Source organism: Haemaphysalis longicornis, unplaced genomic scaffold, assembly GCF_048455015.1.
Source record: "Haemaphysalis longicornis isolate Haplotype H1 unplaced genomic scaffold, Haemaphysalis longicornis Haplotype H1 scaffold_8, whole genome shotgun sequence".
Classification (NCBI taxonomy): Eukaryota; Metazoa; Arthropoda; class Arachnida; order Ixodida; family Ixodidae; genus Haemaphysalis; species Haemaphysalis longicornis.
This window is the reverse complement of record NW_027526445.1, coordinates 72740269-72764058: the sequence shown is the minus strand read 5'-3', so window position 1 is coordinate 72764058 and position 23790 is coordinate 72740269. Positions and strand designations below refer to the sequence as shown.

General features: G+C 46.3%; 2 protein-coding genes across 5 annotated transcripts in view; one reads left to right on the top strand and one right to left on the bottom strand.

Moving 5' to 3' along the window:
* LOC144149660 (maleylacetoacetate isomerase-like) overlaps nt 1–23790 on the bottom strand; it is a 154050-nt gene that overhangs the window by 11317 nt on the left and 118943 nt on the right. Inside the window, exons 1-5 of one of the 4 annotated variants that reach the window (XM_077681322.1) lie at nt 5290–5307; nt 5239–5255; nt 4303–4354; nt 4124–4191; nt 213–293 (exon numbers count right to left, since the gene is read on the bottom strand). In XM_077681322.1, the coding sequence (XP_077537448.1) occupies nt 213–293; nt 4124–4191; nt 4303–4354; nt 5239–5253 (216 nt within the window). In that variant the 5' untranslated portion in view covers nt 5254–5255; nt 5290–5307. Of the gene's footprint in view, nt 1–212; nt 294–4123; nt 4192–4302; nt 4385–4763; nt 5044–5238; nt 5256–5289; nt 5308–23790 lie in introns of those variants that run through there. The other 3 variants (XM_077681321.1, XM_077681323.1, XM_077681320.1) reach the window with 3 other exon arrangements.
* The window catches only part of Tw (Protein O-mannosyl-transferase 2), a 32841-nt gene continuing 14476 nt past the window's right edge, over nt 5426–23790 (top strand). The window contains exons 1-9 of the mRNA XM_077681319.1: nt 5426–5842; nt 6506–6590; nt 7804–7908; nt 9643–9751; nt 10585–10693; nt 12081–12146; nt 14252–14345; nt 20788–20894; nt 23368–23450. Of these exons, the coding sequence (XP_077537445.1) occupies nt 5652–5842; nt 6506–6590; nt 7804–7908; nt 9643–9751; nt 10585–10693; nt 12081–12146; nt 14252–14345; nt 20788–20894; nt 23368–23450 (949 nt within the window). The 5' untranslated portion in view covers nt 5426–5651. The remainder of the gene's footprint in view (nt 5843–6505; nt 6591–7803; nt 7909–9642; nt 9752–10584; nt 10694–12080; nt 12147–14251; nt 14346–20787; nt 20895–23367; nt 23451–23790) is intronic.

Sequence of the window (23790 nt, the reverse complement as noted above, 5' to 3'; positions counted from 1 at the left end):
AATGCCACAATCCGCAATCAATGTAAGCAAAAAATGTTCACCTGTTGCACTCTTAGGCTCAGCAACTTAGTGTTGCTCCTAACAAGCTTAGTGGAAAAGTTGCAACAGGTAGATGTTGCTCATCTTGAACCAAAAGCACAGCACTGCAAAGTGATTCCACCAAAAAAACGGGTAAACTGGGTTAGAAAAAGTCTAAGGAAGTGGGTGCTCACAGATTGCGTGAATGTCTCTCCCTTGTGCACCAAAGCCGGAACTTGTGCCATTGGGTTCACCTTGGCATATTCAGCTGTGTTCTGCGCAATGTACATGGAAAGAAGTAGTACACACTTCTGAGCACAAAAAATTTGTTGCAAACACAAGCACTCTGGTCACCTACACACAAACATCATTAGCATGTTTGTAAAAATATACGCTATGAAGAAACACTCACATTCTTTGCACATACAAAGCAGCAGCATCGTAACAATGAACAGCACTAAGTGTAACGATGGTGATCAACCCCAGACAAGAAACAACACAGCCCATTGACCACCTTGCGACATTTGAAGCACATAGCTGTGCATTTGTCGTGGCTCAGTTTCAGTTTACTGATGCGTGACCGTGTTAGGTGTTTCAAGCCATGTAACCGCTGATGAGAAATCCAAGCAGGCTGACAGCAGCGCACCTTTCTTGAGTGGAACTTACTCGATAAAACAAGGCAGAGTCGAGCCTACACAGGGACAGCCACTGAGTCCCTTGTTTTTTGCATATAATTAACATAAATGGAAAAAAGTAGCAGCCCCAGTGCAGCGCCTTGTGGAACGCCTGATGTCAAAACATACGACACTGATGAATACTATGAAGCACGACCTCCTGTGTGTGTCCTATGAGGAACTGTGCAATCCATTTTGATGGGGGCCCATGAATGCCTAAATGGGTGGCCTTTTGTAGAACAGTTGGATGTCCAAAGTACCAAATGCCTCGCCATGGCCAAGCTGAGAGAGACCTGTGGGAGTGTGACCATTCAACACACCACTGCTGTAGTATGTGATGGTGACCAAGGCTCTTTAGCAGTTTTTACCTAGTGTGAACCCATGCTGTGAAGGTGACACGGTGCTGTTGTTAGCAAGCCAGTCTAGCAGGGCCCAGTTAAGCACCCTCTCAAATTCATGCCATTGGTTCTGCGTGAAAGGAAACTGTCCAGTTGGAAAAGAGCTTGTTTGTGAGCTTGTCATGACCCAGAGGATACGGGCCCCCAGTGCCTACTGTATAAGTCGGAATATAGGTAGAGACTTTTTACCAAAAAATTTGCAGAAAAGTAAACCCTCGACCTATATACTGGTCAGTGTCATCTGGCAACCAGGCAGCCTATAGGGTTCACCCAAACTGCAAAGGAACCATTGCCGCTGACATCAATCAGACATGCCGCCACCGTTTTTTCTTTCTTTTGCTTGCCTCATTGTCAGTGAGTGTGTGCACGCAATTTTCTTCTTGATAAAGATAAGTTCAGGCACTTGATGCCACTTCACAGCATTTAAACGAAATGTCATATTACAGTATACCCAAGCCAACACCAACATGTTCGACTAGCGCCACTTTGGTGGCACTTAAAAGAGTGCACTCTACTGGTGTAAGCAAAAGGGGCATCTCTCAATATGCAACGGTCAGAAGACCTTGTTTCATGGGTGCCGCACCGTGCACCTGGAAGTGAAGGACAAGGTGGCAACTTTTGTTCGCGAGCGTCGTACGTCTCTATGAACGGGTGGCTGGCGACAACCCCGAGTCACCCACTGGCCGCCTGCACAAACCAGCTGTCGCGATAGTCCACACTGGGTGTTTCATGCTTGGTGCTTTCTTTCTGATGACATGGTCTTGTAAGTGTTTAAGAAATGCCTTATAAGCAACTCCCTGGACTGCACCGAGGATGACTTGCTGTGTGGGAAGCAGCCACACAGAAGCTGTCGTCCGACAAAATTTCAGACCGTTATTATGAGTAACCATAGAGAAAACGAGTGCTTATAGCTTCCACAAAACAATGTTGTGGACCTATTTTTTCCCCCATCTCTTGGTCGCAAGGTAAGGGGGCCGACAAATATTCCAAATCGGCCTATATTCAGGCTTATAACGGTAGTCCTAGAGGACCGGATCAATGGCGGTATCCGCAACCAACTGGAGAACTGAAGCCAAGGCTGGAGGTGCGTACAGCGCAAGCATCTTCAGGAAACACAGACTGCAGCTATCAGGACCTGGTGATAAGGAGGAGCAAATCTGATGGAAAGCCTCATAGAGGTGGTCCATTGATATAGCCAGAGTGCTCACAGATGCAAGACATGTGTTGTGCGAGACAGTCAATGCCATCAATGAAAAAATCGGTGTTGAGAGAAAAGTGGAGTGAACTGCTGCACAATGTACAAAGGCAACGTGAAACAGGAACCACTAGACTGCAGTCTGTTCGCAAAGGACAAAGACCACATTAAGTCCTCTTTAGACACGAGTAAAATTTGACAGCTGTCGCTAGTGTAAGTGGTGTGCACAATTGATTTTAGGGTCTGTTTAGAGACTTTCAGCCCACTGCAGCCAGACTACTTTCCTAACCAACACTCATTTGCAGCTAGCCATTTTGTAGGTCTCTAGAGTGCTCCAAGGAGCCCATTGGCACCATGCTGTATAGTAACAGCGAAATCATGCCACAGTTCAAATTTAAAACGGCAATCACAGTCGCACCGAGATGCGAGATGAGCCAATTCGGCACGGTTTGAGTGAAAAGCTTCGTGGAACTGCCACACTCCACGCCGAGGTAAGGATTCCTGGGAGAAAACACATGCCTAAGGCCATGTGGTCACTTCCACCAGGACCTACACATGAGTCACAGGAAAGCAGCGTCATAATGTTCGCAGTTAAAAGGAGATCCAGGAAGCTAGCCTGTCTGAGTGGCATACAGTGTCTAGCACCCGTCACCTGTGGAGTCCCCTGCCACTGGTTTGTTATGAGCCTACCAGTCTATGTGGGCTGAAGTCGCGGGGCGGCAAATAGTCACGAAACAATTTCGCCCTGGCAGGACTGCGAGAGGTATCCAGTAACTTCTACAGAGAATCAGGCAAAGAGGGCCGGCAGTAAACCCACTACTCGAGCAGACTGATATGGAACGCAGAGTTTAAAATATATCGCACCCAGGTCAGTGAGTTCAAAGGTCATACCAGTGGTTAACGGTAAGTACGGACAAGGCAGCAATCAGAACTTGGCCTCCACGCCTCCCTTGTCTCTCCGGTATACATAGCTTGCACATAACGTCGCCATCACTCTTTCCGGTGCATTGCACTTGGCTTTCCCAGCACTCTCCATGATAAGAGCATCAGATAAGTGCACAGCCTTTCGCCATGCTTGTGGCTCACTAATGTGGCATCTAAGCTCATGTCAGTGCAAGTCATCTATAGATAGCTTTCCCTGACATCACTGTAGCAGCCATGTTAAAGCATCGCACGCACAGTGGAGTTATCCGCCACTCTTATCTCTGCCAGTGCTGGGAAAGCCAAGAGCAATGCACCACAAAGAGCGATGGCGACGTCATGTGCAAGCCACGTTTATGTTATACGATGTGCCAAAGAACTCGCCATCATTCACGTCAAGCCAAGCAGAATAAATGTGACATCAGGCAGCCAATTCACAGAAGCCCGAAGCTGCTAAACCTCACTTTTTTTGCAGCAACAGTTCGCAGGAACATAAGTTGCGGACCTTGTTGCTGCGTGAAAATCTGCTTGAGGTGCTGCGCTACCTATAAAAACCCGAGGAGCCACCATCACTGATGATGTATCGCCAGATGCATTTGTAGCAATTTGGGTGGTAAGAACCATCGAGTGGCTCTTCAAAAAAGCCACCAGAGGACCACAGCATGGAAGAAATGAAGCGCATATGCCATGATGCTGTAGAAAGACTCAAGCAGTTATACTCGGAATCTGCTGGTGAACACCATTACCACGTCTGTCCCACAAAGATTGCCTGTACACATCCCAGGACTGGTAAATACAATCGGTACATGGCCGCTCCCTGTCAATATATCCAGCGATGACTGTGAAGCCCGCGTCAAAGCGCGATAACTGCTTGGAAGACAAGGACAACGGTAAATGACAGGACGAAGTTTGCCCACCTGTTCACCGCCATCCTTGATAAGGTTGACAGTCTTGTACTCGTAGTCAACATTTTTCCATGCCAGGGCTGGCAGAGAATATAAAGAAGACAGTGAATAGTCGTTAATGATTGTTATATAGTCCCAAACAGTGCAAAGCAGGCACTGAAGTGCAACACAACATGTGAGGAGATGCATACCAATGCGGACCCTGTAGGCGCAGGAACTCCGGAAATAGGAGTACAGCACGGGCTGGAAAACACATTGCACTCGCTTATACATGTTTTTCTCTTCTTGCGAGCAAGTGAGACACTTGGAATGTGAAACGCTTATAATCACCAAACTCGGCCCAGATTTGGCTGGGTTCCTCTTACATGTTTTTCTTTTGTGCACGAGAAGTGAGAAATAATGGTTAAGATCCGTACACACGAAATATGAGACACTTATCTTTAGATTAAATAATCCAATCCCAAACTCGATCCGCACACAGGCTGGAAATTTCCTCGAGTGTTGAACTCAGTCCGCCCGACCACCGGCAATTCATTTGCTCCCACCCACAACACGAGACATATCTTTGCGCGAGGGGGGTGAGCCCGAGAGATTCAAACTCGGAATTATTTACGAGAGGTATGAATTGATCTGTAAAGGCTGGTTACAATACCTTTGAAGACATCACTACAGACTCGACTCGGCCACAACGCACTGTCAAAGCAAACGAGCTTGAAATTGACGTGGACGCGGCCCCAACGCTTGGAACGGCAACAGCTAATCTGCAGCGAAAGACGACCCGCCGGCGACTGGGAGCAGCCTTGAAGATCTTCGCTTGCTCGGCAAGGGAGCGAAAAAAAACCAGTCACACAGCTCTTTCCTGCCCCTCACCAATCGGTTGTCGCAATCTTTCCAAGCAGATAGGATGCTGCATTCCTTAGCCCCTCATTAACGCGTCAAGCCCAGGAGCCCTGTCTCGCCGGGCTTAGCCAGTTAATCTGAAAACTTCGGTGGCGTTATGATAAGCAAACCAGTTTAGCGCAGGTGTTCGAACAACTTTGCTGAAGTTTTGCTTTTACTAGTACAGCTCGTAGAGCTATTAAGGCGGTGAAATACATTCAATTTAGATGCACAAGTCAACAACATACCCTGAGGCTGCTCATGACACAGAACACTCATGATACGGGTGGGTCGCCAGGTAGCCACTTGAAACAGTTGTTGAACGTGCAGCTGTTTTTACATTTTGCTTCCCGGCGGCGGGAACCGAAAACTTCGCTCTCAGTGCGACAGATGGCAGCACACGTGAGAAGAGTTTCACAAGATGGCGGCGCCCACAAAAATAAACTTCTCGCGCCCTCCTCTCTTCGGCCCGTTCTTGTCCCGTTGCTCGGAAGCACGGAACCGGTCTTCCCTTGCCGAGCGGCTGCCACTGAATTCATGATTTCCGTGCTCGCCACCGTTCCTTCTTTCCGGGTGTCTGTAGTGCTTCACTCGGCGGCGTCACAGGGCTGGTCGTCACGGCCGGACAGCATCTTGTGCACGGCATGCCCACGTCCGCAGGATGACGGCCAAAACGCCCGCAAAGAGAAAAGCGGACGCCGCTTCTTCCGCGGCGGCCAGCGGTGCAGCAGGCGTCTCCGTCGGCTGCTTCGATGACATCGGACGCGATCACCTGCGGACCGTCTTTCTCGTGGTGGTGTGCCTCTCGCTGGCGACGCGGCTGTACAAGATCACCGAACCCGACCATGTGTGGTGAGGGATGCTTTCGGCGCGACGTAATCCTCTAGTTTCGGACTGTGGTTATGACACCTGTTGTGGCAGCCTCTCAGCTACGTTTCGTGCCGCTGCGAAAGCATGCGTATGCGTTCCGATCGGTGCTTATGCGCGTGCGATGGCTGTCAAAACCAGCGCGTGGCACGTGCGATTTCGGCGGCCAATTAGCAACGCCTGCATGCGTTGCAAGGAATTTTTGACGCTTTCAAGCTTCAGACGTCAGCGGTCGCCCGAAATGGCCTTACTATATGGATCGGTGGTTTTTCAACCGAAAAATTTTAGTGCTGCGCCGCACAGTTCGACTCGATACACTAATTCCTTGCCATCAGTCGTCTGTGCACTACTACTAGTTCGATAGCCGTATAAATTTCATAATTGTTAAAAGAATTCCGTTTTAGCAAGTTCATTATTGTGCCCCGCAGATACCACTTTCCTTTTTTACCTGATATGCGAGTGATTGCTAAGCGTCATGCACAATTTTTAATACAGTGAATAATTATAGCAGCCAGATACATCGTGGCCGTATCGTTTTCTCATATGGACGATGCTTTCTCATATTGCCTGTGAACGTCAGTAGAAAGACTATAGGCTGACATAATTCTGAGTATTAAAGTGCTGATGGGTGTGTCCGTTGTTTTCCAGCTGGGATGAGACCCATTTTGGCAAGATGGGCAGCTGGTACATCAACCGGACGTTCTTCTTCGACGTCCACCCTCCGTTGGGCAAGGTTCGGTCCTTCACACTTTTCTCAGTGTCATCTCACTCTAGCCAATAAGTATCCCACTTCAGTTGCGTTTGTGCCATGTAATTCTTTTCATGGTGGCTTCTTCCACACACACTTGTTCGAGGTGCAATCGAGGGGACCTTCCATTAAACTGACACTGCAAGCAAGAAAGAATTAGCCCTTCAAGAATCACTAGAGGTTAAATAACTTGTTGTATAAACTGAAACTTCAGACCTTGTGTACCACACTCGGCTTTTGTTCGACAACAAACGGTGCTTCGTGCAAAAATAAAGCCTACCTTTCCCTCTTTCGTTTTGCACCCATATTTTAAGTGACTTAACGTGGCACAAATTCAACTCAGAAAGAACTGAATGGCATCAAGCACGCCAAATGATGACATGTTTGAAACCTGCTTTGCAAAGAACTCATTCTTGAGTTCTGATGGAGAGTTGTTTTGATTCGCAGTGCACGCTTGATTACATAAGTATGTTTAATATTACGTAAACATAAGTGTAAACATAAACATAAGTGTATGTTTAATATTAAACATACACTTATGTTTACGTGGTGGCCTGATCTTACTGCCTGTGATGAGCTCATTAGGAGAGACCATGATAGTTTATAAACTAAGCAACATGAACAGTCTGCAGATTGTAATAACTTTGGTGACAACTAATCGCAGAGCAAAGTATCTGATGCTGGTAAGTGCATTTTTGCAGTCAACGGAGCAGTTGGTTTGAGTATTGTGGTGCGGTTTCTCAGTTGTGTTCCGAGAGCAAATCCTGCAGTAGATATATATATATATATATATATGGGTACAGTAAAATAAGAAGCATGTGTGATGTCACCTTTTATTTTACGCTCATTTTCAGTACAGCAATGCCTGTTGTATGGGGCGTGAGAAAATGTGTCAGAGCTTTCCTAACGACGATTCTTTGAAGTCTGTTTGTTTCTCAGTGTGCAGGGCTGCAAATGCAACCAAGCTTGTTTTTAGCCTAAGAACACTGTGCGTGCTACTGACAGGCTTTGCCCAGTTCGAGTCAGTTGTGCTTCCATTGCTGTGGCACAACTTGCATATGTTCTGCATCAATTGACTTGTGTAAACACCCCTGTTGTTTAATCCATGGCCTCTTACATAAAAAGGAAAGCATTGCATCTGGAATTTGGATGCAAGTTGCTTACACCGAGTGTAACGATGATCTTTCCGGTATTCCAGATGCTCATTGCCCTGTCTGGCAAGCTGACCGGGTACAATGGAACTTTCCCCTTTGGGAAGCCGGGTGACAAGTATGAGGATCACAACTACGCCGGCATGCGAATCGTGAGTTGCCACTTCCTCAGTTGATGTATTCATCTGCATCATGAAGGTGTGGGTTGTTCATTCTTGCACCGTGCGAGGCTCTTGTGCACATAACAGTTCATGCGGAAACTTGCTGGAGAAAGAGGTTGGCCATCCCTTGCACCTTTCTGAGCTATCATGAAAGCACACAACTCTGGAGTCACCGCACTTGAGTGTAGCAGACATGTTTCTCTATACGGGCACGAAAAGCAAAGTGAGCTGTGGAACTGGGAGCAGTTCCTCGCAAGAAACTGTGCCGTATCATCTTTCCGTTTGTGTTCTGTCATAAATTTCTCCTTCCATTTTCTTCTTTGCGTTGCTTTATTTGTTCACTTTCCAACACAGGTGAGCTGTTTTTGGGCAGTGCTGCTTGAGCCTGCTCTTCACATGCTTGATCTGCCTACTACTTTTTAAAAGATGAGTACATAGTAGTGTTTTGTCTTACATGCTCGGGAATCTTTACCAAGTAATTAGGCGATCATCATCATCATTAGCCTACTCAGGTCCATTGTAGGACGAAGGCCTCTCCCATTGACCTCCAACAGCTGATGTCTTGTGCTGCTCGAGTCCCCTCTTTTCCTCTGAATTAAGTTCCGTATTTCATCCCTCCATCGTGTTATTGGCCTTCCCTTTCTTCTAGACCTATCTGTTGGTATCCACTCTGTCACCCTGCTCGTCCAGCGGTTGTCGGTTCGCCTCACTACATGGCCAGCCCAAGTCCATTTCTTTTTCTTTATTTGTACTAGGATATCTTCTACTCAACTTTCCTCCCTGACCCAGGTAGCTCGTTTCCGGTCCCTAAGTGTTACTCCTATCATTATTCGTTCCATGGCCCGTTGAGCTGATCTAAGTTTGCTTTCAAGATGTTTAGTAAGCCATTGTTGTTTAGTAAGATTTAGTGAGAGGAATTGTTAGTAAGAGGTGAAGCATAGTGTTATTGTTGCTTGAGATGTGCAGGGTGTTTGGACATGTTAAGGTTTTGAGCCTGCAACATACTCAGGCTATCTTAGATTTCTTTTTCTCTGTTAAGGTTTCACCCATACGTAGAGGTGAAAGGAGTAACCTTTGAACTAGAACCAAGTTTACCAAAATCAGTGTCTTTCCTCCTACACTCTCCTTTGTTTGGAGCGTGTGTTCGGTGACCACTACAGCATTTTGAGGAAAGGGGAACAAGGTTACGATGACCATTTTGGCAAGTGCAGCAGTGTTGTACAGGTTCCAAGGTGCTGCACTTCAACAAAGGGAATTTGCTGCTTCAAGGAATGGCAACTGATTGGGCAGTAAACGGGAAACACAGACAGCAGTCGCATCCCGAGCATTTAGTGTGCCTAGTACCTTAGAGAAGCCTGGGTGACAGCTTTGGTGCATTACAACTCCGAAATTGTTGCTTTACTGTAAGGCTTTGCTCCACTGAGTTGTTTGAGGGTGCCTAATCTACAGAGGTTCAGTGTGGCAGCCCTGTTCTCTATTAGCGATAGCTTGGCTGGGCATGGAAGTGATAAACGGGTGTACATATAACTGTGAAATTGCGCAGTGAAGGTGCACGGCAGATGCAGACTTTTATGTTCCACACAGCTGGAAATTGGATCTCTGTAGGGTGGAGCTGCAGGCGGCATACAGTCGCTATTTCAAATCCCCTCGCTGTCACTCTGTCACTGCATGCCCATTGACTGCTGGGTTGTAACAAGGGCTGGTGTTCTCTGGCGGTGGTTCCAGTTCTGTGCCCTGCTGGGAAGCATGGTGGCCCCCTTCTGCTTCGTCATAGTGTGGGAGCTCTCCCGATCCCTGCCGGCTGCCACCCTCGCATCGCTGCTGGTCATCTTTGGTAAGTCTCTTTGGGGGGGGGAGCACAAATCGCGGAGGTCTCCTTCGAGCTGACATACCACCCTTGGGTGGTACCTTTGTGAACGTAGGCAGATTGGTAGATAGAGGAGAGAGAAGTGACGCCATTTCAGACCAGTGAAGGACTGAGGACGAGCATGTACTCTGTTGTTCACGGGAATAGTTTTGTGAGGATTTTCAGGTGGACAGAATTAAACTGCCCCGATGAAAAGATGCTACAGATGCTAGTCTAACGTTACCAAAAATGGTTTCTCTTGTAGCAAGGTTAACAGCTGGAGCACATAACTTTGCGATGTGCGAGAAACCCTCCACCACCTGCTCTGTGAATGTGCTCGATTTAGTGTGCAAACAGTGGCCCTCGCAGTGTCTTTGAGACTGCAGCTTTCCGTGGATATTCAGCTAAAGAACGTTTTAGGACCGTGGGCATGTTCCAGACGTGCTTTATGGGCTACAAGAGCTCTGATCACGTATCTGCAGCGCACAGGTTTAGACCAATGTCTGTAAATAACTCAATGCCTCTGTACGCATCAAGTTCTTCCAACATGATCGCCATCATCTTCATCACATCATCAGCTGGCATTGCAAGTTAGGCATTTTAGCCCGGCTAACATCACCAGACTTCATTAAAGATCGTTCCCTCTCTGTAAATATGTATATATATATATAACTTTGCGAGTGACTGTCGCATAACCACTTCATCACTAGAGGCCAGATTTGGGTTCGCAGTAGCGACTGCCCCCACCCTTTGCGTGCTTGTGGCGAGAAGAGTCCCGGTCTTGTTCTCATCCTCCTCGTCCTCTCTTGTCTCCTGGATAGATGTGGGGCTGGTGACGCTCTCCCAGTACATCCTGCTGGACCCCATCCTGATGTTCTTCATTGTTGGCGCCTTCATGAGCATTGTCGTCTTCAAGGCCCAAAAGGACAGGTCAGTCTCACTGCAACCTCGCGTTGCACTCTTCTTCTCACTTGTGGCTTTCGCAGTGAGTGACAAAATGGGCCCTGTCCTGCGTGCCATTCTTCATTAGTTGTAATTCAGTTCCAGTGCACTCTGCTGTGAATTACTGCATACACACTGCATTTGCAGTTCGCATGTTGTTGTATGTTGGAGATTATTTTTTAAAAACCTGGTCAGGTTGTCAGCCACACTTGAGGGACAAACAGCTTTTCTCTGTGGAAGGCCCCTTGGCAGCGCTCGGTGTACTTTCTGTTGAAAAGAGTTGAAAGGAAGGAAGAAAATACTCGATAATTGGATGAGAAAAGAGGTGTTTCAACGTGTCGTTGATAATTATGCTCATACTTGCTAGTGGGCATCAATGCAAGGAGTAGTTTGCTCCAAACTAAGTTGAGAAAGATAAACTTTGTTTAACAAAGAGTAAATTAAGTTAAAAGAGAGCAATATAAAACTTTCTTTAACCAAGTGTTGGTGCAGCTTGGTTGCTCAAGAAAGTAGTGCTTCATAGCTATGGCTGCCCAACCCACGTGGGAATTCTGAAGTCGACAAAAAAACAAGATAGCATCACACGAAAGGTGTATTTCAATCACTGGTCATTTGCAGCACTGCTTCGTGAGCTATCAGTATGAACCACCTGGCCTGACTGGTGGATTTTGGTAGGCGCAGCTATAAAACTGTCACTAAGCCTCTTCACTTGCGAAAACATTAGGACAAAACGTGTTGCGCATAAATCAACGATTCACAGCTGTCTAACAAACAAGCTTTCCTGCGAGTTGTTTTTTTTCTTGTGGTGACAGTGTGAGTGGTTGACTGGTTCTTTGATTTTATTTATTTATTGACTTATTATTATGATTAATTTTTTTTATGTGATGGGCTCTCTCTAGAGCTTGCTAAGTTGAGGAGTTGATGGTCTGGAAAATTGTAAGCTTTGTTGCTTAGAGATACCAAGAAGAGGTGCTGGTAATTTTCAAACACTGGTTTTGCCATACATTCTACAAGTTTACCTTAGTTTTTGTCAAGCACCTTCTGAGGCTGTCAAATAAATGAAATGCACCCCTGAATAGAGGGTGGGAAGGACTATTAAACAAACAGAAGCAAAATGGTCAGGAAGGTGAAAGTTAAAACAAGGCACACATTGGCATGATCTACCTTGATGCAAGACTCCAATTTGTCACACACAGGCCCATGAATTAAACTGTTTGTTTCTTTTGTTCTTGGTGTGATTTCGCGTGAAAAGTGCGTTCTGGTTCCATTATTTCTTGCCCCAAGGGTATCCCGAGTTGTTGAACAAATGAGTGAATGAAAAATCTTTACTTATTTATGTACGTTTATGTACATTTATGTGTGTTTCTTCCCTCAGGCCCTTCTCACGACCTTGGTGGACTTGGCTAGTGGTCTCGGGCGTCTTTCTGTCCTGTGCCATTAGGTGAGCATTCCCCTATTTCGACTCTCCTGTGCAACTTTGTTTTAGCTAAATACAGTTCAAGCTGTGAGGCTACAAGAAGAAGAAAGAATTTAAGTGTCTCACAGTGCATTTATGGGCTTGCATAGTCAGTGGTGGCAGCAGGTGGCGTTTGGTGTGCTATTATATTAAGTGAAGCTTACATGGCTAGGGTTCTATGTATTATTCACGTCTAGGAACAGAACGTGCCCAGGTTCCACGTGTCCTTGAAGCATGAAGCGATTTATGAGGCGAGCCATTGGAAAATTAATGTCCCAGTGTGTGTACTACTAGCTCACAGTCACCACCAAGCTAATCAAAGCATGATTTCCACCTTAAGCTGATATGTCTCGTCACTTTGATAAGCAGTTGCAGTGGATTGGTTATCATTAATAGGCACCATTCTCGAGATCAAAACATGACTGAGACCTCAAGATTATATGTATCACCTCTTGGATTTGTAGTTTGAGTTGATAAGCTGTCGACAGGCACCATTTTCAAGAGTAGTGAAGTTAAAGTCAAGATCAGTATGTTCGTGTGTCTTGCTTATTGCATACTACAGTCCTTCAACTGGTTTTTGTTATTCATTGTGATTTAAACTCGACACTGAGTAAAAAACAAGAGGCACAGGGTGGAAGGATAACTCGACAAGTGTCCCTGTCTCTATTTTTAGTTTCTGCCCTTGCCTTGTTCATTGGTGCACTTTCAAGTGGGGCATTAATGATGATGTAATGGAACTGGCCACACCAGTTGTTTGATCAAATTTCTCCGAATTGTTTTTCTATTTTAACTGTTCCAGTGAGGGCATTGGTAAGGACTAATGTTGCGTGGACATGTAGCAGCAAATGAAACACAAACAAAGTACGAACCAGAAAAAGTCAACTGAAAAATTTTGGTTGCTGATGGCAAAGTAGTCGTAGGATCGTGGCATATAGCTATGGCAAAGAAAAGTGCATTTCGTAGAGGAGCCATGCCTTTATTTTGAGTTAAGCGAAAGCAAGGGTTGAATTTGTATGTTCCTGTTGATTTGTGCCTCTGTGGATTGTTTTTGTGGGTGTTAAGGGAATGCTAAAAGAACTCAAGAAATCTGGAGGGGTTCAGCAAATATTGTTGGCATGTTCAGCACAGCTGTGCTGTTGTTTGTGCAGAATCACCCTATTTATTCGGATATAAGTTGACCTGTTGTTTGTTTTTTTCAGGAATATTGTCCAAAACCAAAAGGGGGAAGGGGAAGGAAATTTATAATACCAGTAATCCAATAAACTTGCCTCGTAATCATGAACAAATGAAGTTTGTATGGAGTTGCCAAATGCACCGTGTAGGCCCATAATTTGTAATATTTTTTTTTTTTTGCCTTCGAGGGGTGGCTCAAAATGTTGGAGGGTTCGAGCTGCATTCTAGGCTGACCTATATTCGAATAAATATGACAGTTTCAAAATTAATGGGTTTTCATATTATACACTGGGCTTAAAAATGGTCATCATTGCAGTGCACTGTTGTTAGTGAGACAGACTGGAGATGCAAAAATTGTGCTTGCAGAGTAAACGGTTACAGAAATCCGCACGCACAAACAATTAGATCGAACAGTCAGCCAGTAGCATGTGCACTTCAGTTAGCATTATCAATGGGACACTTAACTAGAAAGTGAGCAGAAAGACGCTATAGAAAGACAGAATGCATTTAAAGGTTGCTTTTCTTTTTTTTTTTTTTTTTGCTTGTAGTCTCGCGTTGTTCTCATGGGTATGGTAATTTAAAAAAAAAACTACCCATGAATCAAGCCCAGTCTAACCTTTCCTATAAAAACACGTCAGCCTTTGCTTTCTTCACTGTTGCAGTTTTTGCAGCCTGTGGATTCAATATCTGAGCATTGAAAGTGATTCTCTGGTCTTATGTCGCTCCCACCTTTCACAGAAAGAGTGCCTGTACATCCTCATTGGTGAGAATGATAGAGCCAGAAAGCAAGGTTCATAAGAATTATACCATAAATCATGATCTGTGCAATTGTTTTGAACCTCTGCCCATGCTGCCTTGTGTCCGATCGTTGTCTTTCGTGCCTCCCCCTCTCTCTCCCTCCCTCCCTCTGCCCCCAGTGTGAAGTTTGTGGGCCTCTTTGTGGTTCTGCTGGTGGGCCTGTACACAGTCCACGACCTCTGGGAGCACCTGGGAAACCTGGAGCAGCCTCTCGTGAGTCTCCTCCGGCTTCGTCTCGTGAGATTCCGTACAATGCCTAGGGGTCACTCTGCCGTCTGTGTACTGCCATACACTGGAATTGCAATTTTCAAGCATTTGAAAGGGAAATACTCTAGCTTCTCACTGTTTGCTCCTGAGATGCTCCCTCCAGGGGACTTTTGCATTGATAGATGTACGAAAACCTCCCTAGAAAACGAACCATGAGAGAACGTGAAAATTTGTTTACATTTTTGGAAATTCATCTTAATTAAGCAAGGGTTGCATGTCAGAAGAGCACGAAAGCTCTTTTGTCATAACCGTGAGGCTCGCCGTAACCCAGTTCGTCCTAACAAGAGTGTACTGTGTGAATAAGCTATTTAATTACAGCTCCTGGTGCAATATATGTGCACATGGATGTTCGGTAATCATCCCCCGTAACTTTTCCTGTTTCCGTTCACATTTCTGTGGAAGCCCCGTGTACAAAGTCCCCCAACACTCCATCGGGGTGGTTTCTGAGAGGAGCTCGTAATGCAGTTGTGCCTGCATATAGTACACATCTGTAGGACGGCTCAACGGGCCATGAAATGAACAGTGATTGGAGTAATGCTTAGGGACAGGAAACAAGCTATCTGGATCAGGGAACAAACTCAAGTAGACGATATCAAAGTTCAAGTAAAGAAAAAAGAAATGGACTAAACCTGGCCATGTAGTGAGACGAACCGACAACCGGTGGACCAAATGGGTAACTCAGTGGATTTAAGAGACGGGTCTAGAAGAAGGGGAAGGCCAATAACACTATGGAGGGATGAAATTAAAAAATTCAGAAGTAAACTGCCGACTCAAGGGGCACAGGACAGGAGCAACTGGAGGTCAGTGGGAGAGGCCTTCCGTCCTGCAGTGGACCCGAGTCAACACCCTCTCTATTTTGCTAAGGCCTTTCCACCCGTCCCATGACGTCACGCTAAGGGACCTTTCGGGCGCTTCGTTCCGCTATTTCAGAGCGTCGCGCCCGTTTGGCCTGTAGTTCGGTTACTGCACAGTTAGCTGCTAAGTTCTGAACTGTTCGGTGTAGTGATTCCGCTCATATTTCTTTCTTGGTTGCTGTAAACATTAAATGGCCTAGTTTGTTCATGCTTAGGACTACCATTTCATGTGCTTTATTTATAGGTGTTTACTTTACAGCGGAACACATCATACTGTATAATACTCCACCTTTGAGCGCCTATTAAGTTTCTTTCTCCATTAGTGCAAACAATTTAATATACCTAGCCACACGACAACATTGCACATTATTTGAAGTTTTCACAAATTATTCTGCTTTGCTGTTAAAACTCATCATTCAGATATGACACAAACAATAATGCTGGGCTGTAGAAGTTCTACAGTGTGTGTTAATGGGTGCAAACTACAGTCATGCCATGTCATATATGTAGCCTTTGTGTGCACCACTGAAATACTGGATAGCTAATCCAACCATTATAAGAAACCAATGAAGTGTTCGCAAAAACATTTTTATTGCGTCGGGAATAAAGCTTTACTTCTTCAGAGTTGCTGCTTTGCGGGCTGCGGCCTTCTTCTGCGCATTGTCTTGTATGATGTCATTTCTGAGCTTGCAAAAGTTGTTCAAAACTACATTGGTTGCAACGCGAACTACCAAGCCCATAAGCGTTTGTGCAGTGTGGCCATTTTCACACATCTCAATGTCTGGTTCTCCCAGAAGTGAAATCGTCTGCGAAGTCACAACGCCATGTTGATTACTACAGGATAGAAAATCGTTCGCGTTTTCTCCAAAGGACAACTTTTCTGCAACTAGTTTTGTCATCAGTACCATATGAACTGTCCATGGCTGCGGAAATTTCAGGCCTCCTCTCGTCAGGTTAGCTATCATGGCAGTGTTTTCCGCTTCGATCTCGCGGTTTTCAACAACCAACGTGCTGAAACATGTAGAACAAGAAAGCTTCTTTGAAACAGAATGAGCCGCGTACCCTGCAATATAAACTATAGCATCCATATCGGAGTGGCCGCTTGTTATATCATCGTCAGTAACCGACACAGAAAAGTTGCACGCCAGAAGATCTTCGTTGGTGTCTCCACAGTCAGCCTCCTCACGAGGAAATATCAAAAGTTTTTGAAGACGAAGCTTCTTCTCACACTCATACAGTTGGCGCACCGAAATGTGGTACAGTTAAACCTCGATGTAGCGAAGTCGGTAAAATTCGTAATTTACTTCGTTACATTGAAATTTCGCTACATTGAAATTCGCGGTTTTAATGGAGTGTTTATCCCGTGAAGCATTTGCTGCAAAAGAAAACGTGGCGTGCATACACGGCTGGCGCACTCTTTCTGTTTCTATCGGAGCTTAATCGTCTACGCGGGCATCAGAGTGAACCGCATGGAGCGTTTTCTCCCCGCAAAAGCGCGCCCCGCAAGCCACAGGCGCGACGCAGCTGCGGAGACAACCCGCGCGATGTGAGTAGCTCCAGCGACCGCTTCCGCTCGCTGAAACGCAACTAGAGGGGCAAACGAAAAAGGCATGCAAAAAAAAAAAAAAAAAAAAAAAGGGTAACGTGGACGAAATTTTCAAGCGTCATACGCGCCGCTTACAAAAGCGCCCATCAAATATCCTCGGCATGCCCGAGCGCTTCGAAGCTCCCGCCATAGGGAGCGCGCCTCCCCATTGGTGAAACTGGTCAGGCTCCTCCCACTGCCGCGTGCAGCGCGAGTCGCTTCCTGGCGCAGAAGCCGCCGCCGGCGCGCAATCGCGGATGCGGGTGTGAAAAAAAAAGCGCGCACACGGCTCATAAAGATTCACAAATGCTTGCTGGAACGGTGAAACCCAACAAGCATGAGCGAACTCGAACGAAGGGCACATCGCAGCTTCGCAAGAGGCGATTAGGCTTACCACCGCGGAGGATGTTTGATGGGCGCAAGCGGCGCGCATGACGTTTTACTGTGAAAATTTCGCCAACGTTATCCGCTTTTTTTTCTCGCGTGCCCCTCTCATTTGCCCCTCGAGTTTCATTTCAGCGAGCGTTTGGAAGCGGTCGCTGGAGCTACCCACATAGCGCGGGTGGCCTCCGCGGTAGCGTCAGCGCGCCTGTAGTTGCGGGGTGCGTTTAGAGTTTTTGCGGGGAGAAAACGCTCCATGCGGTTCACGCTGATGCCCGTGTAGACGATTAAGCTCCGACAGAAACAGAAACAGTGCGCCAGCCCAGCCGTGTATGCACGCCACGCAGTTTGTAGGCAAGGGGCTCGCTCGCTGTATCCGCGGCATTGGGCGGCCCGTGTTGCCGTTCGCGTTTTATTGAGACCCCATTTCGGCGCTTGCGTCTTCCAGAATATACCTCTACAACTTAAATTTCGTGCCTAGTTCTCCATGGAACTTCGTTACATTGAAATTCCGACAAACGGGACTTCGTTACACAGAGGGTGAAAATACATGGTGTGCATACACTTGAAGTTAAAAAAAATTCCGTGGTTCGTTACATCGAGGGTTTCGTTACATTGAAGTTCGTTACATCGAGGTTTAACTGTACTGCGCTCCTGCTAGCTGACGGTAACGGCCAAAGCGGTCCTCTAGCGCGTCCGTCTGAAACTTTCCCAGCAAGACGTACTTGAAGTGAAGTTCTTCCAAGCAGTAGCGCGAGAGTTCTACCAGAGAATAGCATGTCAATCGCAAAGCACTGTGTGTTTCTTTCATCAGTGAGCCACTGCTGGTGTTTATGCTCGCCCAAGCGTCCAGCCAGTCGACAATGGAACACAGGAACGTCAACTGTGTATCGTCAACAGACCTTACAGGGTCTTGCAAGCTGTCTCTTAGCCTCTGGCCTTTGCAAGGTGTCTTAACATTGACTATTCGCCACCATGTGAGGATAATGTCAATGAAAAGAGCGGTAGACTCAGCTTGAGCAATCTTGAACGTGGAACCATGCGTCCTAAGTGCGTTTGACACAAATGAATTTACAACATCCAAAACAAGCTTTACATTCTGCCGCTCCAAAGAGGTTGGATTCACGGCTTTTGCATTCAGTCTGTAGCCGGCCTTCACAAGCGACGTTTTCTCTGAAGTATAAAGCTGCCGCACAGCTGCAAAAGAAGCAGCTTTCATACGAGGAGGCCCTTCAGGCATTTTCCCACTCAAGTCCATTTCAGGGAAATAAAGACATGTTCCAGGATTTTTCTGGTTATTCCAATTGTTCCTCACGCACTTCAACAGATGCACAGGATCGACAACGTAGAAAAGTGGGCGAGTGTTATCCGCTGGATGGGGATAAACAATGCTCACTTGAGGTCTTGTGGCGAAGAAGGACATCATCTTGCGGTTTAGAGCATTGTTGTCAGTTATAACAGCGATGACTTTAAGCCCTATCTTCTCAACACTTAGGATTATGTGTTTGGCATGCTCATGCAAAACTTCTGCGCTCAGTTTGCTCACAGGTAGTATGTGGATGACGTCCTTGTTTGGAGAAAGTAGCGACTGTATCATGAACACATGCGCTGTGGTGGCTGGTTCCGTGGAATGGGCTGATGATCCCACAATTGTGCCCCCTTTGTAGTCGAAGTATGGTTTGATATGGATCTCGTCAATCATCATGGTCACTGTCTTCTCGTGATCTTGCATTGACTTCACTCTCTCTCGGATGTAGGAAAAGGAATGCATTTCACTTTGCTCCAGAAGGGGGTCAGCTTTGTAATTTGAGCAAACACGACGGAGTGTGGAAGGATGGGGCAAAATCATCCCTGATGCAGCTCTTGTGAAGTTATATGTGTGAGGTGAAATCGAATGCATAATGCTGGCAAACACCAGCAGTTCTGCACTATACACGCACTGTTTCGCGAGGAGAAGCTCTATCTGCTCAACCAGAAATTTCAGCAAATCTCTGCGTTCTTTCGGAGTGTCACTGTCTTCAATGACGTCCAGAAGAAGTGAAGTGACAAACTGCAATACTTTGGTCCCCTTCGAGTCTTGCGTCACTCCAGGTACATCCCACAAGCGTTTCTCGAGCTCCTCTAGCAGCGAGGACAAACTGGAGGTATCGCATACTTTATCTGGCAGAGCGCTGCCCGAAGGAAGCGATTGAAGCTTCACTCCATTCAGGAAAACGGAAAGCGACAGATCTGGGAGAACTACCAAGGCGCATTTCACACTAGGTGAAGGATCGTCCTCAATGAGAAGAAACCTAACCCATTGCTCATTTACAGAAACCGTCCAAAATTTTGTGTTGCAAATCCCGGACAGCTTAGCTTTCAACTCTTCAAACGATGAAACTTTGTTTCTTTTCTGTTCAAGTTCATTAGATTCAAGCGATTGTCGAATCGCCTCCTGCAGAGCAGCATTTTCCCTCCTTGCTTTCTTGGACTCGGGCGACTCGCTGCGAACTTGTGTTGACGATAAGTATTTCGGACAGTTAGGGAAGACCGAAGGCACGGCACCTTTCTTCAAATACACTCTGTCGCGCTTCACCTCTATTGTTCTGCCTGTCTGTTCATCTTGGTGAGACAATGCCGTGACAAAGTCGTCTTCATGGAAATGCAGCTCACACACCTGTACACAGAAAGTTATATTGATAGGTTAAGGGTAATTTCAATTTATACGAGCTTAAATGTGAGAATGACGTTCGTACTAGCTTCCGCGGAACTATACCCATCTGTGTACAAATGTATCGCACAGCCTGATGCATCCACGGAAATAAACGCTTGCTGACAGACCCACACGTTAGTTATAGCAGTGCTCTCACTGCCTACGAAGCGCGCATTCCCGGGAGTCACAGTTCACAACAATCGCTAAACCTCACAAATATTCCTGGCTCCCATTAAACAAAATTGCAGTGTCTTACCCTCGAATGCACTGTAGGTGTGAAATCCTTCCGTGGAATGGCCCGCAACCACGCTTTCTTCTGCAGTTTGTCGCTTGGGAAGCAATAAACACGCACTTTGGGGCCATTGTCATAGTTTCCGCGGCACCCGGGAACACAGCACCGGCCCATGTTTCACGAAGTTGCCCTCGTTGCGACACGGCAGGTGTTCAGCGTTGAATTCTGGGCACGCTTTCCATTCGAAGGCTTCTACACGCACACACGCCACAAAAGGAACAGGACCGACAGACTCGGGCGAGTAATGAAATACTGCACGAACAGCACATTGAAAGACAAAGGCAGCGGCTTGCCGCTCACCGAAAGATCGAGTTCCCGCCAGAACTTGCCCGTATGAGCCCGCCAGCGGATAGCGACAACAGAGGGAGCCGTGCGTCCGTGGCGGCTCGCGCCAGCCGAGCGGTCGGACACATAGCGTGACGTAGGGCGTGTGGAAAGGAGGGGCTGGAGAGGCCTGAAGAAAATTGAGAGGGTGTTGCCCGAGTAGGCTGTTGCTGTTGATGATGATGATGTGTTTTTCAAAGCTGGCGTTATATTGTCTTGGCGCGCATTCTGACCATCCATCCCCCTCCCTTCGAGTGCAGGTGCAGGTGGGCAAGCACTTTGTGAGCCGGGCGCTGTGCCTCATCCTGCTGCCCGTGTGCCTGTACATGCTCTACTTCTACGTCCACCTGCAGGTGCTCTACAAGAGGTGGGCACTGCCTCCCGTACAACGCAGTACTACCTATTCTTGTTGCGAGCACTAGCGGGCACTTGTATTCAGCCTAGCAGAAAGTCCTGGGCCGATGTCAGTGGTTGGCGATGACTGGGAGCAGTCACACCAGCTGCAGCTCCCTTACTTACAGCTCAGTTTTGGGATGGTCAGTAAAATCTGACACTGTCTTTGTCTCTTTGCTAGTTCCCTCTGTTGTGGGGATTATTTAGTTGCATGTTTTTTCATTTTTGGACGAACTGGTTGTGAACTTAGAGCGTTGCAGTTGAGTAGCCCAGCTTCCCTCGTTGAAATATATTTTTGTGAGTGTTTTATACTCAAAAGTATCCATCTTACATTGCCAGCCTGCCTTTCCGTTTCAACTGTTCCCATGAATGCTGGTATGTTTAGGAGTTGTTTCATCCTTGTAGTAAAAGAAAAGCACCATATAATCAAGCAGTTTAAAAATTAAAACACTAATTTGTTACTTGACAGCTCCAGCTAAACGATCTGTAGCACTGAATGTGTACTGTATCAGCGCTAACCGGATTAACGGGCCATCTAATGGGGACGCGTGGTCATCTATGCATGCATCAATGTCAAGCCAAGCAGTGACACAGCTTTCATTCTTAAAAAAACTAACCTGATTGTAAGTGTCGTGTGTACGCATGATTGAGGTATCTACAAGTGAGCAATATAGCTTTATGGATGTATATGTTAATGCATTCACATGTTCTTGCATGTATTCAGTCAAGACTTCAGCTAAAGGACATCATAAATTTCCTCATGAGCCCTTTATTGTAGTTGTTCTATAACTGCAATCCCATATTGCTTGTATTACAATGCAAAGATGCGTGCTGTTTGTCTATACACATTAGCTGAAGTTGAGTCACCTGAAACCAGCAAACAGGGACTACAAGGCTGCCGGTAAACGCATTGTAATTGTGGGTTGCATTGTCGAAGGATTTTTTGCATTGTCGAAGGTTGCATTGACGAAGGATTAGTTGCATTGTCGAAGGATTTTTTTTACGCGCTTTTTTTTTTTAAGGCAGCAGTTGTGTTTCTCAGATTTCACTGGAACAGTAAATGGCTGGAGTGTAACATGTCTTGTGCCGGCCCATTCATCTGTCTCTTTTGTGGTGTCGGGCATTGAGTCATTGCTTGTTTTGCTCAGCTGTCATGTTTATCTGTTGGATTGCAGTGTGAAGACGAGTACTGTGGTAAGTTCCCTATGCATGAGCATGCAGTCTGACGTCGGGTGAACTTTTTTCCTCCGCTTTGATTTCCGCTTTGTGTATTTAGATCTCTGCCATCTGTGTGTGTTTGTTTGTGTGGGGCGTGAATCAAAGTTCGGTGCACTGATCTTGCCGAGAGCAGTGCACACAATTGTGTCTGAAACCTTTCAAGGGTACTCTTTTTATATAAGTCAAGGCAATGATCTGCTGCGTGAAGTTGTTCCATAAACTGCTGCTGTACTGGAAAAAAAAAAAACATGTCAAATTGCACAAATGGCTGCTTTTCTAGGTCAGCATACCGCGGGTTTGTAGTTCCAGCGTTGGCATGGTGATTGATAGTTCTCAACCTGTGTACCAATTGGTGGTATTCATTTTCTATACCTCCTGTGTATACAACATTCCAATGACAATTAAGTTGATCTGTAGCTTCTCTTGTAGCCTCAGGTGAAGCTCCAGGCCATCCTACACGAGTTTTTAGGAATGGCCCATTTATGAGGTGGTGGACGGGAAAAGGAAGTCGAGGCTAGAGATAGGAGCACCTACCTTGAAAGCAAAGCTGTTTGAGGCCAGAAAAGACAGGGAAATGTTTCAAGGAAGGAAAGAGAAGAAGGGGGCAATGATTGTAACACATCCTCATTGATGTCGTCATTACGCTGGCTTGGGGAGGGGCCATTCGGCTTAGTGGATGGCTTGCTGACACGTGCAACACTCACTTTCTGCTCGATGCGTTGCTCGAGTGCACCGAAAAGCACCATGAACCAGCCTTAAGGTGTGAAGCCTTTACTGAAAGGATTAATAATGCAGCTTCAAGCTCTTCATAGGAAGGAGTTGTGGGAGTTGCGTGTGTGTATATACGTAGAAAAAGTCGCAGAAATTTTCCAGAAGAGTCCGTTGTATTGGAAGTTGTTCACTTGATGGCATCACTGCTAGTGGTGGTAAAGCAGAGAAAATTGAAAGAAGAAACAGTACTGTTGCTTTATTGGGTAATTTTAATGGCATGTTGAATGTTGCAATGTGTGGATAGGTTTTCAACAGGGGATGAAAATTGCTTCGGATGGGTAATTGTGCAGCTTTTGGGCAACACCTTTTCTTACGTTCTATCTAGGGGATTTAGTTAGTCTTAGGAAGGGGGGCATTGAAGCGTAGTGCACATTGTAGCTAGTGCTCTGTGGAACATTGGTACAGAGTGGAGCTGTAACAAACGCAGTGCAAGGAACCTGGTTTCTTGCTCAATGCAGCGGTAGCGGTGATGGCTTCTTCAGCTCCGAGTTCCAGTCCCGGCTCAAGGGGAACTCCCTGTACATGGCCAGCATGCCTAGGGGTAGGTACACGTTGGTGGTGAGGCCTAACATGGCTGCACTTTCTGAAGCACGGAGTTTGTTTGTGCTGGAAGCTAATCTCCTGTACACGCTCACTCTATTTTGCTGAATGTGTAATGGCAGTTGGAAGATTACAGCTATACATTGCAAGCGTAGGGGAAACAAACGGCTTGGACATTGTTGTGCATTAGTGAGTAGAGTAACACACTAGTTAAACAGGATTGGTTACTTTGAAGTACTGTGAAATTCAATCAGTTCCCATGGTTCCTCGATACAAAGTGCCTGTGATTGCTTAAGGCCTAAGAAAACGCTACTTACTGATGCATTTTCTTTTTTGTGGTT